General features: G+C 42.1%; 1 protein-coding gene across 6 annotated transcripts in view; it reads left to right on the top strand.

The window, feature by feature from the left end:
* Positions 1-7,925: 7,925 nt before the first annotated feature.
* The window catches only part of trim44 (tripartite motif containing 44), a 49,337-nt gene continuing 38,808 nt past the window's right edge, over positions 7,926-18,454 (top strand). Inside the window, exons 1-6 of one of the 6 annotated variants that reach the window (XM_079346145.1) lie at positions 7,926-8,439; positions 8,619-8,690; positions 9,211-9,899; positions 12,061-12,138; positions 15,365-15,437; positions 15,918-17,792. In XM_079346145.1, coding sequence (XP_079202271.1) covers position 8,439; positions 8,619-8,690; positions 9,211-9,899; positions 12,061-12,138; positions 15,365-15,437; positions 15,918-16,084 — 1,080 coding nt within the window. In that variant the 5' untranslated portion in view covers positions 7,926-8,438 and the 3' untranslated portion in view covers positions 16,085-17,792. The other 5 variants (XM_079346140.1, XM_079346143.1, XM_079346142.1 and 2 more) reach the window with 5 other exon arrangements.

Raw genomic sequence — 18,454 nt, 5'->3', positions numbered from 1 at the left:
TAGAAAAGTATAAAAACAAATGATCGAAAAATGCCACGTGTTGGTACTTTAAATCATTTCTTTCCATGTACACACCATACAAAAGTTCAATTAAGAGCGGTTTCTTTCTAGCCTCATTGTATTTTCCCTTTTCATTCGTCTACCTTTTTTTTTTTTTATTTCCCAGAAGCACTTTACTTTAATCTCATAATCTGCTTTTGCTGTGACTAGAGATGTGTTCCCTGAAAGACCGGGGAAAAATAGACGGCATAAATACAATGTATGTACACACACACACACACACACACACATTTATGCACACACAATCACAATGTCAGACAAATTAATAAGCAGCTTAACTGTCATTAGATTTCCATTTCCAAAATGATTAATCTATTCTTTCTGCTTCCCTGAGCTCTTTCTTGTCATTCTCTCCCTTTACCCTCAGCTCTCCCACGTTTGTTTGCTGACTCGGCGCTATGTCTGCCCCTCTGGCAGTCCATTAATTGTTTTAAGAGAAGATGTTGGACGGTGACAGGGGGAAGACTCAAAGAAAGAGAGAGAGAGAGAGAGAGAGAGAAAGAGAGAGAGAGGAAGATTGGGAAGTGTCTAACCGTCAGTCAGGGAACAGCGGCAGGTCATCTTTTCATCCTTTTGTTTGCTTGCAGGCAGTGTTCTCGCCTGGGAAGGCGAAATTCAATCTCCATCCTTTCACTCACTCTTTCTTTCTCTCTCCTTCAAATCCCCCCCCCCCACCCTTTCCAAAATCCATTCTCTGTTTCTATCCTCCCCTTCCCTTTTTCTCACTCGTCTTCTTTGTGTCTCTTCCTCACTGCCCCGTTAGTCACATCAGCGGCTCTCACACAACACCTGAGGCGCACAGTTGTTTGAGTGAACATTGTTTGAATCCTCTGCCTTTAAAGTAGTAATTACCTCAGCAATCGTCTCACTCCTTTATCTTCACCCATTCCCTTAATTTAGACCCTGGAAAGAAATAGAGGGTTTTTTTTTTTTTATTGCCATCTTTTGCCTGACAGCCTCAGCTTTCGCTTAAGATCAATGATAGACTCTGATCAAATGGAGGACACAAGGCTCAAAATGAAAAGATAATAAGAGGTTTCTTATGTGCTTTAAAGACCTGTTTTCAGGTCTCTGTGGGAAATGTATTCCCTATCTCTTTTCCAAAACAAGAATCGTGTGGAAACTGTTAAATCATCATGTGTACTCTCAAAGTTGTGAAAGCCTGATTTGGTTTGGCTTTCAAATGAAGTACCACTTGCCAATATGCTAACCATTCAAAGGTGTCTCTTTTTTCCTCTGAGGTCAGCCTCCTGAAGCTTCCTGAACACACTCACCTTAGAGCTGTCCTTCTGTCAGAGTTTTGCAAGCTGAGACACGGGCCGTCATGCGTGAGCCCCCGAGGATGCCAGCGTGGGATTTGGAGGGTTGGAAGGCTTTTGGCACAACAAATTTTCCAGGGCCACATCAGAGCCAGGATGCCATACGTCAGGGGGCACAGAGGAGCATTGTGACCCGGCGCCCACGTTTAGAGGCCTGCTGAGAGGGACCACAGAGGAAAACACTGATATCATTGTTACATAGTGCCAATAGTGTGCTATTCTATGATGTCATAGCAGAAAGTCCAGCTGTGGCCAAGCACGCCTGACTGCTAAAAGAGGCATTTTATCACTACATCGTGTGAACGCTTACAAATTCTGCATGCAAGCCATGGTTGTACTTAGGTGCACTTTGCAGCCATCTTTTCTGCTCTTTTTAAAAAGCTCTCAGCTGCAACATTTTGGAAGCTGCTGACCTAAATGTGTGGGTGGTATGTGCTTCTCTACATAGATTGACTCAGCGGCAAGCACACACTTGTTTGCAAATTGACGAAGCACAGATGTAGAAAGAAATGAGCGTGTTGTGAGTAAAGCCGAGACATAATAACCTCAGACAAAACCTCACTGTGTTTTGACTCATTTCTTTTCTTCCACTGAGAGGAGACACTATAAATCTTCCTCCAACAGATCTTAATAACCAGACGAGGCCAGGGCTACTTGATCAAACAGAGGATCTTTGTTAACTCAGGAGAAGCCAAGACATATTTGACTATTTATAAGAAAACATTAGCATGTGACGTGTTCAGCTGATTGTATTACCAAAAGCAGAGAAGATTAAGCATGACGGAGCAAACAGTTTTTATTCGATGCAGCCGTAACGCTCTTCTGCTGGTTTCTTTTTCTTGAAAGCAAAGTGCTCGGGGTGGAAAGAATTTTCCATTCGTCTCTGCCATATGATATTTAGTTTGGTATTCCAGCCTCTTGCCATGCACACCACATCTTTGGTGTTCCAACGCACAGTGTTTTGCATAGTCTGCCTGCTTGCACTTTAAGCACCTGCGCTATTTCCGTGACTGTCTGTGAAGCCCATACAGTACATCATTACCCACACAACGTGACAACCGGTCCAGATGTGTGAAATAACCTCTAACAGAGACATTGCCTGACTGTGGCAGCTTATTTGTGCTAGCGAGTGTTCCCATTCAGACAGCCGTACAGTGTGTTCACACTTAAAACTCCTCGACAAGCATACTTTTCTACTACATGCTCTGTTCTTACAGTCCATTTCCAAAATCTCTCTTTTGGGCAGCAATCCAACAGTAAGTTCAAGGATGGCCACTTCCTGCGATAAAAGCTACAGTCTTTACACAAATAACCTTTCTAAGCTTGCAGATTGAGTTTACTCTCCTATCTGCAGCCAACAGACCTCTTCTACTGAGGACTGGAAAATTAAACACAGGTCCAATCCCATCATCTGTTCTCTGAGACACAGCTCCACAATGTATTAAGTTGCTGGGTTCAAAATGTATTACCATTCGAAGACTGGGAAATAATGATAGTATTGCATTTTTAAAATGTAAAAGGGGGAAATTTGACTGTATTTGGGACATAATTATTTCACATTCATTGGCAGGCTTGCTTTTGAACTTGGTGTATAGCGGAACTGATGCTTTACACTGCGATGTTCAAAACAGATTTTACAAAGTCATCCGTCTATACTGCCTGTAATTCTCTCCCAAGTGTAGCCAATGAATGAAAGGACTACTGATGTAAGATACATTTCAATTTTCTGCAGGAATACAAGCCCAAGCTTAATTGCTTCCCCACACTGAACTGTGCGGAGAGAATTCAAAGTTATCATATTCGCTGTGCTGGATGTTTGATCCTGAGCGTCATAAGCTCTGTCCCCTGACTCCCTATTTCTGCATCTGTGAGCAAAAGCGGACCGTAAAAATCCCCCGCAGGAAACTGCCTGTTGCACATCACTGCCCCTAGTCTGCTGGTGTAAGACAGTTACCGTGGTTACAGAGCGTGTGTAAGAGGTAGATAAGAGCATGAGGGGGGAAGGCAAAGGTTGGGTACTGTCAAGGATGATGTGCAGTGATGTTTCTTCTAATTTGTGTGCTCGGTCTCAATAAATGTCTGTTCCTCTAATGTCAAACATTATTTTATGTGAATGCAAGCTCAGATTTTCACTTCATCAAGGCTGAAAAACCTGTGAATGACAAAAGAAAAACATCTGGTGCAAGAAAAGGGAAGCAGAAAAAAAATGAAAGTGAACGTGAAGGTGTCGTCTTAATCTCTTGTGTTACATTTATGGCAAAAAAAAAAAATATGTTGTTTCATTGCTAATATACACAAATTCAAAGAGTCATGATTTTACATTTTGGCTCAGAAAACCCACTGACTTTCTATTTCTCGTTCTGTCCATTTGTTTCCAATATGAAAACAGACATGAGGCAGTCTCAAGTTATTATTGATTAAATGACTTATTGATGGAAGGCTCCAGCCCTGAAACTGGATATCGATTCTACCTTTCTAGGGAATAAAAGAGAGGGCCATAAAGAGATATGGTAACCGATCAAAGCCTTCCAGAGGTTAAGAGACATAACTGAATAATAATGTGCTAGTGTATGAGCTGTGACAGGCTACACTGTTGTTTTCTTAAATTGGTAATAACTCACCACTTATTCAATTGAGGAATTTATTTCTTTTCTTTTCAATATGACCAACCAAACAGTGAACCTATAATTCCAACATACAGCCTGTTCGAGAGGCTAGGAAAGTCAAAAAACCCTCAATAAAAAAACTGAAGTGTGAATAAAATATTCTAGAAGTGTGACACCACTCATGCCTCAGCTAAACACAAACCATGTCAAAGCTGAACTCAAATGCACAGGGCCAACATTGTGGAAAGTGTTATTGTTTTTAGCCTTCAACCTCTCTAACAAAGTTATATATTTATGTTTTCAAGAGGGAACACTCAAAATGTGTTTTCCTCCTACTCTGTGAGAGACAGACAGTGAGTGGGAGACAGAGAGAAGTCTAGATGTGCGTGTCACTGGAGATGAGTTGGCTCTTCGCATGTTGATGTGACGGCTCAATCTGGGCATGTTATGATAGAGCATGTTGAAAACAAGGGTTAAAGGAGGATGCATTATTACAATTTGAAAACAGAAGGTCTAAGTTGTAAAAAAAAAAGTATGGTTCAGGATGGTATGAGAAGGTGGAAACTCAAACTTCTGAACTTATAAGTCAAAAGGTTTTATTCGCTGCCTAAACTGTGTTCGACATTCTACTAGCTGGCTTGTCGTTACAGGATATGAATTTATTCATTCATCACATATTATGAAAAAAGGACTTCCAGGACTGAAAAAGAAGGTAATGAGAACATTGTTAACATTAAAGGAAGAATGTGCTTCATTTTACACATAAATACAGCAGACATCAAGTATATCCTCTATAAAAGTCTCTCTGTGCAATGACTGTCAACAGTGAGTGAGAATCGAGTCCCGCCAGCTGTACTGTTGTCAGAGTCGTGTTTACATCATCTTTACATGGGCGGGACGGCCTTGTGTATAAAGGTGTTTTAGTTAAGGACACAGAAAAGAAGTAAAACATACTCATCGCTTAATTGGATGGTCTTTAGATCTCAGTTATTCGCTGTCAATTTAAGTGCCATTTGAAGCTACGAGTTAACCAAAGTGTGCTAGCATTAGCCTGCTAACACAACAATGCAGACCACACGCAATTGCAGCTCCATCAAAGGACAATTTTGCACACTGCTTGCTCCTACTGTTGCTTAATTATGGTGCCTTAAGTTCTTATTCATAAGTTCATCATGCGAACGTGAGAGGAGAGGGGTTGGAGGTGTGCTGCTGGACGAGAACGAGGCTTCAAACTGTTTGTTTTGGTTTCATGCTGGTGCTCAAGAGCGACATCAACTGGATTAAACGGTTTCACATTCTTCCTTTAAGGCTATATTATAAAAAAAAAAAAGAAAGAAAGAAAGAAAAAGATTATGTATCATAGCTTTCCTGTGTAGATTTTCTCTTTCAATGTTCTTCATTGCACATTTGTATTCTTGAAGAGTCTGCCAAATTAAGATTTTACAATGTTTCCGATGACATTTTCCAGGAAATGCTAGCTACCTCTGACCTTCATGGTTGCTCTTTTTTTCTTCCCCTCCTTCCCCTGGAGCTCACTGTTCAATGCCTCAAATCAGACCTGACAGCTGTCCTTCCCCTTCTATTCCCCTAACACAAACATACAAACATAACAAAGCTTCCCCGGTGTCTTCTGTCAGAAAGCAGGATTACTCATTTCACGTGAGCGGCACTAAAGTTAAACACAACATATTTTTTTCACTTTTGTTCAGGATCTGGTTCGAAAGGGGCCATAAGTTTTATAAAAGGTAATTGACTTATCTTGCCTCGTGAGACAGGCTTCAGGAGTCCACAAACAACCGTTAAGAAAAAAAAAGCATATTGATTCTGTTTTATGTTATGCCAGGTTGAAAGAGTTGTGGAAAAGTCAAATGAAAGGCTGTTAAAGTGAAGGGCATTTCATCTTCAGACCAGCAGCTGACACTATGGCAATAAAACAATGTTAAAACTGAGGCATTAGGTAAGTGTTCTCTGTCTATATACTTCCCTGCCAAGGCTTCTCTCCTCACTCTTGGCGCTGCTTTTCTGAGAGCTCCACGTTGTTTGTGTTGCCAACTTCAATTCCTGGGCTTTTGCTGAGCTGTAGATAACACCATTTTGGTAAACAAATTAAGCTCTTATTGAGTGTCACATTGTTTTCACTAACTTGGAGACAAAGAACAAATCATAGTTCCCATCATTAACTGCATATTGTATTCATATTGAGTGCTTATTCTAATGAACTGAAAGTCAATGAGCCTTTTAATTGTTTTCGGTGTGCGAGATGATGCTGTCTCACACTGCTCAGCAGAGTTTTAATGTAGTGAAAGATTTTTAAAACAAGTCAGCTGACCATTTAATGTCTCACACACAGTACTATGTTGTGGGGATCACATTATTAATGCTTGGATTTTATATTGCGGGGACGTGGGTGGCAAAGCAATGTGACTTCTGAAATAAAAGTACCAATCAATGTGTAAAAGTAAAATACCCCCTGGAAACATTTCAGTTTTACATTTACATAAGTACGGATTTAGCGATTCTCACCCCAAAGGCACATTTGATTTTTTTTAGTGGAATATGTGTTCATAAAGTCCTCCTTCCTGTTCGGAGTCTTATGATAAATTGTTGTGGTTGCAATCTTTATAAGACCAATCCTCCTCAAAACAGCTTGGAAACCCTGGCAGAAATAGCGTCATCAACCATTTCAAGTGGATGCTGGAGGCTTTCTTGAAGCTTGGTTCGTGGCTATTTATGTAGTGCCATTCAAATCAGAAGGAAAAAAAAAACAAAAAAACAGTCAACAATTATTTGCCAACTACTGCTTGTGTGAAGCCCAGCTCAATAGCCTCTTTAGATCTCTCTACAGAGAACAGCTTGTTTTTCCTCATCTCTCTGTCTCTCTCCAGACCTCTAATCCTGCTTCATTGTCTCTCAGTGCTAGTTTATCGAGAGGAACGACGTGAACAGAAGGGAAAAGCAGACACCATAATTAGAAACTCTCCATGAACAACACTGTTAAAATTCAAAATTCAAAATTCTTACCTAATTGAAACATTAGTTTAATCCTTCAACAGAACCTTTTTCTATACCTATGTATTCCTTACTGAATGCATGTTTGGCCTGGTCCCTCCAATATGATGCACCGACAAAAACATTCACACTTAAAATGCTTACTGGAGAAACTGTGTTGAATCTTGAATATTTCTTTCACTTACTTTCCGAAATCAATAATGTTCCAATTGGGAGAATAATAAATCAGTCTAACAACCTACCTACCTACCTAAGCAAATTGTGCAATAGGCTATTGATATTAAACTGGATGAACATGTTTTTTCATTAATCCAATACTATGCAATATCTCTACTGTAAAACACTGCCATTTGGTGCATGTTAAATATTTTAATTCTGCTATTTTATTCCTTTTTAACTTGTTTACTGCTTTAGGAGCAATGACCAAATGGCTGAATGTCCCCCAGGCATAAAGTAGCCTATTTCTGATTACCCACTAAAGGTTTATTTTCAACGATAGGTGAAAAATTTCTATCAACTTCACAGTTTATTTTTATTTGTCTGTTAAAAAACTGACAATCCCTCTCATTTTTATGTCATTTAAGTCATCACCAATAGTGTTATAAAGTTATGAACAATGACCATTTTTCAACAAGCATTAAAGGTTTGCTGTTATTGTAAATGTCATTCATAAAAATGTAAGTGAATGTAAACAATACAACCAGAATGGCAATTTATAATTTTAGTTTCAGGAAAGTTCAGTTAACAAACTTGATGAGTACGAAGTCTACTTTCCATAGTCTTTAACATTTTTATTTTATATAAAACAAATGAGCTTTTACACATGGTAACACTCATCTGAGCAGCTTTTCGTGTGTCTCGTGTTGAAATGTTAGTTTTTCGTTTGTATTACTTTATGTAATATTGCTGACCCAGAGATGCGTAAAATGTTACCCGTTTATTCATTTAAGTGCTTAGTATAGAGTTTAAAAGATTATCATTACAAGTACTGTTAATTCAAACATCTGGTAGAGAAATAGTAACACTCGCTTGTGACATGATTAAATGAAGGTAGGAGTCTTTCTCCACCTGTCTCCGGTTGTGAGTTTCACAGTGTTGTTGTCAAACAGGTTTTCTCTCTCCAGCCTCTGTGTGTCTCTGCAGTTCTTACTCACACTGGAGACTACAAGCAGGAAGTAGAAAAAAAAAAGAAGACAGACGCGGATGAAAACAAGGAAGTAAGGCAGTACAGTGTCTGGTCGACGCTGTAGGATCCCACCTGTCTGCTGAAAAGTGAAAGCATTCCTGTCGACAGCTTTGTTATTAGAAGTCATAGCACGACTAGTTGTGCTACGGAAGTTAGCCGTCAAGCTAATTCCTCCAGCTCCGACTCTACTTTATCTAAAAACAAGCACTAAGACAGGAACAAACACAGAGAGAGAGAGAGGAGAGGAAGCCACAGACGAGTAAGTACACTGTAGTGAGTTTCAAATTGGTAAATCCCACAGGATAACACGAGAGAGTGTTTGTGTGTGGGGAAACAGGTCCTGTGTGAGTGTGTGTTTTTTAGACGGAGAAGTAGCACAGAGGTGTTGAGGAAAGAGGGGGAGTTTTCACTTTTTCTACCTGTTGTTTGTGTCAGCAGTGGGAAAAGAGTACACAAACAGAGCACAGGAGAGGAAGGCTCGAGGAGATGAGATAAGAAAGGAGAGAAATGGTGTCTTTCTGTGTGTGTGTGTGTGTGTGTTTTTGCACACGGCTCAGTTATTTCCCTTCATTCTCCCAGATTCACTCCTGCAGAAGTGGAGGGGGGGAAAAGAGACAAGAAAACAAACAAGACATGAAAAGGTCAGGGCCCAGTGACACGCAGAGTGAGGTGAAGGAAGGAGAACTTCACGCTGCGGGTCCAGCAGTTCACACTCAGCACTTTCTGTTTGTGAGTCCGTAAACAACAGCGAGTGTGTTTGCATACAAAGGCAGTGTAGTGACTGCAGACAGACTCCTCCTGTTTATGTCGCCTTTGAACGTGTCCTTTATGGAGCTTGTTTGATAGTGTTGCTCTGAAGGTTGCTTCCTGTGGACTCTGGCTCCCTCCATACATCATCTGTTTGGGGGATATTATATCAGAGGGGATTAGTCCTTAGGATCTTGGACTTTCCCCTGTGCAAATTTGAGAGCTGTTCACAGAAGGTCACAGCTATTAATAACTTGTTCTCTCTTCTGTTTTCTCCTGCAAGACTCACTCCTCTTATCCCCTGAATTATTATCAGCCACTATGGACCAACAAGGGGAACCCCAGGAAGGAGCTATGGGACTGAAACAAGAGGAGCTGCCACAGATGGACGGGTCATGTGACGCATGCGAGCCTGACGAGGCCCAACCGGCCACACAAGTGTGCCACATCTGCAGCTTTGCCTTCTGCCCTGTCCATGCTGACAGACATTCCACGAGCACACATCACCTGCTAATGCCTTATAAGCACGAGGGGACACAAGCGATGGGACTTGGCACCAACAGAGACCCAGTTAGAGTCAGAGGTGCAGCTGAGGAGGATGCAGGCGGAGCTAGAGCAGTAGAAATGGGCGCAGGACAGGCGATGGAACTTCTCGGAGTCGCAATGGCTAATGCAGGAATTCAAGGTGAGGCCGCAGGGGAAAAAGATGAAGCCCAGAGTAGTCCGGAGATGGAGATGGAGGTCGAGCCAGGTGGTGAAGCTGCGGGTGCAGAAGCAGGACAAGTGGCTGGAGGAGAGGCTGGGAAGAGGGACACGGTGACAGTAGAAAGGCTGCGCTGCAAAGAGCACGGACAGGAAGGCTCCCTCTACTGCAAACCAGACGAGAAGATTATCTGCGTTGTGTGTGCTGTGCAGGGTGAGCATCGAGAGCACGAGATCATCACTCTGCATGAGGCATACGTGTGGCAGAAGGTGAGTGGGGCACTCAGAACCTAACAGATAAGACAGCACTGTTTGATTTGTACATGTGCAGGCCTGTAATGTAAGAGCACACTCACCATAGACCCAGTTCCCATGTACGGTGGTGAAGCATCAGATCAATACTTTGCAGTTCACTTAACCAGGTAGACATTTTTATTACATTTTTGGAATGCTTCAAGATCTGATCCTCTCTAAAGTGTTTGACATGCGAGAGAGACGATGAAAACCGACACGATGGTCAGTTATCATTATGACATTTAAGGTGGCTTGGGTTTTTTTTTTTTTTACTTTTTCCGTTTTTTGGGGGGGCTTCTAAGCCTTTAATGGATAGGATGGTGGATAGAGTCGGAAAGTGGGGAGAGACATGCGGTAAAGTTGCCACGGGTCGGACGCGAACCAGGGTCGCCCGCGACGAGAACTGTAGCCTCGATACATGGGAGCGCGCGCAATGCCCCATTTAACCAGGAAACAAAACTCATTGAGATTAAAAAAACGAAGCGAATGACTTTAACTCATGCAATGAGTAACGTGAAAAACACTCCAACTAAACATTTCTGTGGCATCTGGAGGTCTAGTCCAAAGTAGAGAACACAACTGTAACTCTAACAGACTTTTTCGAGTCCTTCTCTTCAGATATGGACCTCTCAAACCTTCTTGATTTCTGGATTATTGACGTCGGGGATGGATTTACACGTCATGTCCACGTTGAGTTCCTGTACTGGTGCTCGTGTATTAACATCTGTACCATGCTGAGTCCCAACTGTACAAGGGCCCGTGTGGTAGGGCACGGTGCGGAGCACTCGCAGCAGTTAAACAAACTAGACTTTGGGAGTCAAACGTGATTGGGCAAAGCACGGACCGCCTAATGCGAGTGTGCCCAAAGACATTATGTTCTTAAAGCGTCGCCTATCCAGTTTGCATTTCTAATTCACTTTTAAATAGTATGTTGATAGCTGAAGGCTCTGTAGTCTGTAAGTCAACTCAGCAGAGCTCAGGGAGAGCTCCGTGTGATATTTCAAACCAAACCGTTTCTCCTGATCACCTGGGATCGTTATTCAAATGTATTCAGTATCACAGCTTGACAAATGACTTGTGCTACCAAAGGTGTAATTAAAACGAAACATTACGAGCTTTTCCATTTGGCTTGTTGCCAATTATGGCTTTAGCCTTCCTACTCATCTCAGCTGGCTTTTTGCTCTCAGTGGATCGAACACGTCCGGGGACTCAGCAGTCCTTCACTGCAGGACTGCAGATGGTCCAGTAAACTGCAGAATGTCTCCCCTGTCATCATCTGTGTCGGCTCAATGCTGCGCAGCACAGTGTTTGGGATGATTATAGCGTCATTTAGAGTCTGATGTTATCAGCACGCTGAACACATTCGGACCGTGTTATTGCACAGAGGACCAATTACCAGCGATGTGATAGCATCAGAAAACAGGAGTTAGTTTGGGATTAATATTTTGAACAGTCTAGGGTTTTTGTTTGTGAACGCTAAAATGAACTGGAACAGAGAATCTCAGGGAGAGCTTCATTTGAAAACAAACCCCTTCAAAAGAAATCGGTGCATTTGGCTCCAGTGGTAATGACCCTCATTGTCTGCTAGCTCCAAATTACAATCCATCCTCTGCCCTGAGGCTCCACCTCTAAAAAACAAAAGTAGAGCGGCACGCTTCACTGGCTAACTCTTACATCACAGCCACATGTGGATTGATGGGAGACAAAGGGGTCACACACACACACACACACACACACACACACACACACACACATTACACAGCCTAAGGCCTCATTATTTACACAAATCTTGAGCTGGCTTCTTCTATCATGCAGCTGTATTCATGTAACAGCAACTCTTCATGTGTGTGAGCAGACGTCGCGGATGCTTTGCGTCGAGCCTGACAGACACTGTATTCAGGGGTGACCGGTGAGCTGTCGAGGATGTGACATGCTCTTCCTCGAGTGTAAACATTGCCTATACATGACCCTGAGATGTGCTTGTTTCTGGAAAGTACACACAGCCTTTGTGTTTTTGTGAAGTTTTCGTTAACCTGGGTGCTTTTAAAAACAGATGAGCAGGAGAGGCGTGCGTGTCGTGCCTCGGCAGTTTCAACCTCTGTCGTCTTCACTGTCTCTTTGTCTGCTTATCCTGTAGAGCAGACCGGGTTATGACCTGCTGGGCTACACACAACAGATGGCTGAGAATGTCAAGACTAAGTGGACAAACCCTGAGGTGAGTGCAGCCCCCCCCCCCCCCCCCCCCCACACACACACACACACACACACACACACACACACACACATATACACACACACACACATATACACACACACACACACACATATACACACACACACACACACACACACACACACACACACATATACACACACACACACATATACACACACACACACACACACACACACACATGCACCCTTACTCAGCACATACAGATCACACGGAGTCCAATCCTGCGGCTTAACGGAAAGGGACAAACTTTCCCCAAAAGATTTGCACTCAACTCTTCTCAATTAGTAATGAGCCCCAACCAGCTCTTATCAAATGGAATGAGATTTGTTCTGCAGCAATGCGGGGCGGATTTGACCTCCTCGTAAGGAATGACAGCACGCCGTGTGCATATTGGATCGTTGTTCATTATTTGATTGTGCCATGTGGCTTGAATTAATTGTTCTCCTACAAAGATACCTCTGAGTGCCATGTAAAGATGTTCACGTTCACCTTTCAGCTTTTCAGACAAAGCAAGCAAACATACTTATACACGAGTAACATGTTGACAGTGCTGTGAGTCATTTGTGTTACTGACTTGTGCCACTTTGCTTTAGTTTCAACTTTATTTGACCTTGGGTTGAAATAATTTACCTATGTATACAAATAGTGTGCCAACTTAAAGCTATAACAAGAATGTTTAAGGTCAGGTACCTTGCATGGTCCTTAAAAAAAAAAAAAAACTACAACCAGCCATTTTCCTTTTATGTGTGAAGCGGTTTGCATTGTTTGCTGTGAATGAGGCTGTAGTCTTATCTTTCTCCCACCTCAAACCCTCTTTGATTCATCTGAGCTTACTTCCCTCAGCGCTGCCATCACGTCCGGACGTCGAGGACCAAAAAATTTTGTTTGTGCATCCACATTCCCGCTCGCCGTTTCCTGTAGTAGACAGCGTTAACATCATAGCACTTCGCCAGTTGGATGGGCCGAGAAACTGTAAACAAACGATGATACGAAACGGCTCTTATTTAACCAAGAGGCATGAAAAAGACTCGACTGAGAAAGTAGGACAATGAGTAATATAGGCAAGGCAAGTTTATTTGTATAGCACATTTCAACAACAAGGCAATTCAAAGTGCTTTACACAAGAAATCAAAAGCATCATGACAGAGGAAAGAAAAGATACATACACATAAAAGTTAAAAATCACTGAAATTACTTAAAACTTAAAATTTGTTCAAGTAAAAACAATTCAAATAAAATTAATTTAAGGAAGAATATAAAAAGGATTTAAAAGTTACAGTGCAGAGTAAAAGATTAAAACCTTTATTAAAATATTTTACACCAGCCTCAACTCGAGCTCTCTCGTTTGTCACCTCGATACTGGAAATGTGTCCACAGCACTGAAGTCTGTGAAAGTCATTTTGATGTGCGGCTGCAAAACGTGTGTCCTCTGTCAGTCTGATCAGTATAAATAATTACAGCGAAGCATTCCCCGTAAGTCTGACTAATTAAACCTGCACACACTGCAGCTCCATGAAATGAGCTTCTCTTTTTTAATTGCTCCTGTGCCTGACTTTCCTAACTAACACACCAATCGGATTTAAAGACGATTCATTATTCATACTTACTCCTCATGCCTTTTATTTTTTATTAAAAAAAGAAAAAAAAAGAAAAGTGTTTTAATGGACTGTGTCTGCAGATTGACGGTGTACTAAATGTTTGATAAAGTTTAAAGAATAGTCTTGTTTTTAACCTGGTTTTGAAGTTGAGGCCGAAGAAAAGCTCAATAAAAGGTCTAATTTCTTATTCAGTGAGCGCAGCAGAAAGCACTGCAGCGCTGTAGACTCTGCGGCCGCGGAGACACAGCAGTCGAGAATGAGATAAAGAGGGATTAAACAGGATTATGTCATAAAGGCACGAGGTGGTAAACATGAGCGTTAATGAATTCGGTCCATATATTCATCATGTTAACCCGTACTCATCTCAGAACGGGGGTTTGTATTGCTCATAAATCCACTTGATGTGTGACTGTCGAGTCGTGTCACTGTCAGGCGTCAGTTGTGTTTTTCAGTCAGATTGCGGCGTTTCATTTAGACTGACTGTGATTCAGAAATTGCTGCGAATCAACAGAACAGAATACTGACGAGGAAAGCCTTAAAGCTGCTTTTAAACCTTTGATGAACTTGGTAAGTTGATACAAATCCATGTTTTCTATTCGGGCAGGATGTTGGGTTTCATAAAGTGTGCTAACCCGAAAAGGTTGCTGATATTTAACTTTATTTTTTTTTCTTCTTGGGGGTGTTTTGTAGGGTTGGTTTGACTTCATCATCGCGTGTTTCTATGTGTGTTCTTTTCGCACACACTTACTCACACAAGCCCTCTATACTCATTTGTGAAGTTGAGCTATGTGTACAGAGGGTTCAGGATAGTTGTTGGGGAATGCAAAAATAAAATAATTAGTTTTTCGCCACTGAGATTATCTCAGGCAGTCGTATGAAAAATAAATAAATAAATGAAATACGGGTCCAAGGCTGAACCAGTAATCAGCTTCTATTTCGCCCTTTTAGTCTGACCTTTAGCAGGTCGGGTCTGAAAAGCCGGTTGCCGTGTTCATTTCACACCCAGCCGCCTTTGTCTTGATATCAGCAATATCAAAACCTGCAAGCTGAATTTTCACAACAAATCAAGCATGAAAAACTGTGGCTGTACTTCCATTACGGATGCCATATTGAGGATATGTTGTGCTTCTGAAAATGCAACTTGACTGCAGACGGGTTATGTGTTGTTGGTCACAGCTACCGTTGACAGCAGCTACACCTCCTCTTCCCTGAACCTTCTCCACAATGTTTCCCCCCCCCCCCCCCCCCGCTAAGAATAAAGTCTCTGAACATATCGGAGCATTTCTCACTAGCCGAAGAGATGTGACCCCAGCACAGTGGCATAGTGTCGAAGGTTAATCTGTCTGGCCTGCCAGAGGTAAGACTTTCACTTGCACCCCACCTGAGTTCATGTCGATTATCATACTGAAATATCAATGCTGCCCCAAGGACTTCCTGGACATTTAGTGTGGGAGACTGTTCCACTGCGGAGGTGTGCTCATGGAAAGCCCTTACCTGCTTGGCTGCAGGGGAGGCGGGGGGGGGCTGTGTTGGAGACCATTATGTGGATTTGTCAGTGCGTCCTCTCTGCGCTTTCAAATGTCAGCGTTCCTTATTATGCATGACAGGCAATCATCAAGAGTGACTGCTCCTGGCGAGGAAAGATGTGTCTGAGTGAGATCCAGAGACGGAGGCGCAGAGGCAAGTAGACCGAGAGAGGTTGAAGCAGGCCGAAATTGCATGTTATTGACGTCTTACAGGATCTAAGTGATGGAAGAGGTGCGAGCTGTGAGGAGGTGAAGGGGTGAGCGAAAAACAACCCTCTGCTGGGGTTTTTTTTTTTTTTTTTTGCTTATCATATCTCCTCAGCCAAATGATGCACTTTGCTGCAGGTGTGGAGGTTTTAATCTCTACAAGCTCACATCTCTGCCCTGGGGGGGGGGGGGGGGGGTGCAATATAATGCAAAAGACAGTGATGACGCTGCACACTTAATGACAAAGGACCAGAGGCGAAATGTCACATGACAGGGGGGCTTAGGTGGCTGTCTCATCATTCAGCCGGTCAGCCTGCTAAAAGTTGTGTGTGATGAATGTTGTGGCTTCAGAGCAGGACAGCAGGATGTCAGAATATTTACCTCACGTTTCCTCTCATGTTTTATTCATCCGACTTCTGCCGCGCAGGGTGTCGTCCAGGACACCCGCTGCCTGTGGAGCCCCTCACCGCGGCGTCAGAGAGAGGAGTCCCGTATCTGGAGGCGGCACAGCGGCATCAAGCCCCCAGTCACATGTGTTTGTGTGTGTGTGCGTTTGAGTGTGTGGTGCCTGCATCCATTTTCCTTGCTTCATAAAATGTACAAGAGCAGGCAGCAGCAGACGCATTAAAGCTGTCTTAAAGGGAGCCGAGGCTGAGGAACAGACGAGAGAGGCATGAAAAGACTTGGCTGCTGCTGTTAGGTGTATTCATCTTGCTCTACCTCATCCTTTTTTCTTTCTCTCTCTTAACCCCCTCTCCCATTGCTCTTTAAGGCTGCCATTCCCTTTCTTTCTCCTCTCACGGCATTCTAATTGAATTACTCGGTATCATTCCCCAGAAAGTTGCTTGGCTGACATTGGCTGTCTGAAAAGCAATAAAAAGGTGCTGCTTGTTGAAACTCTGCTATTATACAACCAAACGCCTTCTGTCTCATTTTCTTCCCTCTCCCTCTTTTAGCTCCTCTTACTCCGACACTTTATACTACTTTGTAGCGCCACTTTGAAGAGCTTATGTTTTCCAAATTAACTTTCAGAGAATTGTTGTGTTATTTTAGAGGCTAAATTAGGGGATCCCATTTCTGAAGGAGATAAAAAGAGAGCCGCAGAGGAAGAGGGGAGTATTTTGCACTTGGAATGAGGCCACAATCGCTGAGGGCAAGGACAGTTCATATCCATTTGCTCCTAATGTTCTATTAATGCTTTTTGGGGCCTTTAAGAAATCGTATCACACAAAAAAACAACAACAAAAAAGATACCACTAAATAAGCAGCAGGGCACTTCCTTTTCAAATAAGGTTTACCCTTTGAACTCTAGTGCTCCCGAAATTCCCCGCATGGAGCATCAAAGTTAGATTCAACATTTTTGCCTCCTTACGCTGATTTACAAAAATGTATTCCGCTTCTGAATTTTTCATCACTTCATTGATGCTGCAGGATACTTTAAATTGGGAAAATGCTCAAGTCCAGGCTGGCAATTTTTTTTATTTTTTTTTTATGCACCATTTTGGATAAGTTGTAGATTGTGATGCTGAACAACTCGCTGGCTGTCTGTTACAACTTTTGAAGGTATAAAAGGAAAAAGGAATGCTTTCGCAATAATAGACTTACTTCTGTGTAGTTGAAGGTTAGGATAAAAGCTGAGGCTACTTTGATATCAGACTGAGCTTTTTTCTTTTTTTTCAGTCTACTTTTGTCTCACGAAAGAAACAAGACGACACACTGTTTTTGTTGTTTTTTTCACACTTGAATATCATCCCTCCCAGGAGCTTTGGTTGTTTTTTTTTTAATCAACGCTAAGGAGTAGCACAACATTTTTAATAGTCGGTTACAAAGTGTGAGAAGTTCATTCTATTTGAGTGTCGCTTTATTGTTATCATGTGAAGTGTAAGAGCGATGTCTAAGAAGGATCCTATTTTAAGGAAGCCACAGATCACAGCTTTCTTTAAGGGAGGAAACATTTTCAATCACAAGGAGATGTTTTCTTCTCACTCACACTTTTCATATTTCCTTTTTATATGGAAAAAAAAAAAGAATGAAGTCACAGTTTCATTATTCCTGCAGAATTGATGCAATACTGCAGATTGTATTGCATCAATTGTATAAGCATACTAAAATGAACTTCTCAAACTTCATTTGCTTGCATAATTTTTTCCAATTCGGAAAATACGAAGAGTACCAACTAACACAACATCTGTAAAATCACATTTAAAAATGAATTTGGCTTTCCTAATCTGCTTTCCTGTTGTCCTACTTATGCTCGAAAATAACATTTGCTTTCTTAATCTGCTACCCAGATGTCCTACCTCTGGCCCAATCTCTCTCTCTCTCTCTCTCTCTCTCTCTCTTTTCGCCTGCCCTCTCTCTAACTCTGCCCTTGTAAGCAGAGTGCTGCTCTCTCTCCCGAGGCCTCATTCTGTGGTTTCTGCTTGCAGCAATGCAAATTTAGATTAGCACACATGAATGCTTCATCCTTGCTCCCCGGACAAACTCTCAGATAAACTCTGTTGCCGAGTGAAAAGGATCGAGGGGCCGAGAGCTCCTGCTCCACAAACGGAGAACACTGATCTAGGATCACGACTCCTATCTGCAGCCAGGGCTACTGAGGCTCGATTAGAGGGCCGGGGGGCTCTGTGGAGGTTGGCACATTCAGTGGTAGAATGTGCCAGATGAGAAATAAAATACTGAGGAGTTTAAATTTTAAATAACTATTCATACCAAATTTTTACCATTATTTATAAAGCTTTGATTTTGCACCATGAGTGACGCTAACTGTTTTCTCTCCGTTCTCTACAACCTGTTGCATGAGACATCAAAGCTTTGTCTTTATACGTTTGTACTAAAATATTGCTTTGTGAATATAAAATAATACTTTGCAAAGTGAAATGAAGCCAGCGATAATTGATGAGTCTGATTGAAGGGCTGAAAAGTTTGAACTACACGTTTATTGTGTAGTTTATTGTGCATGAT

The sequence above is a fragment of the Symphodus melops genome (genome assembly GCF_947650265.1).
Source record: "Symphodus melops genome assembly, chromosome: 6".
In the NCBI taxonomy this organism is placed as follows: Eukaryota; Metazoa; Chordata; class Actinopteri; order Labriformes; family Labridae; genus Symphodus; species Symphodus melops.
Note: the sequence above shows the minus strand (reverse complement) of the source record. Positions and strands in the feature narration are given on the sequence as shown.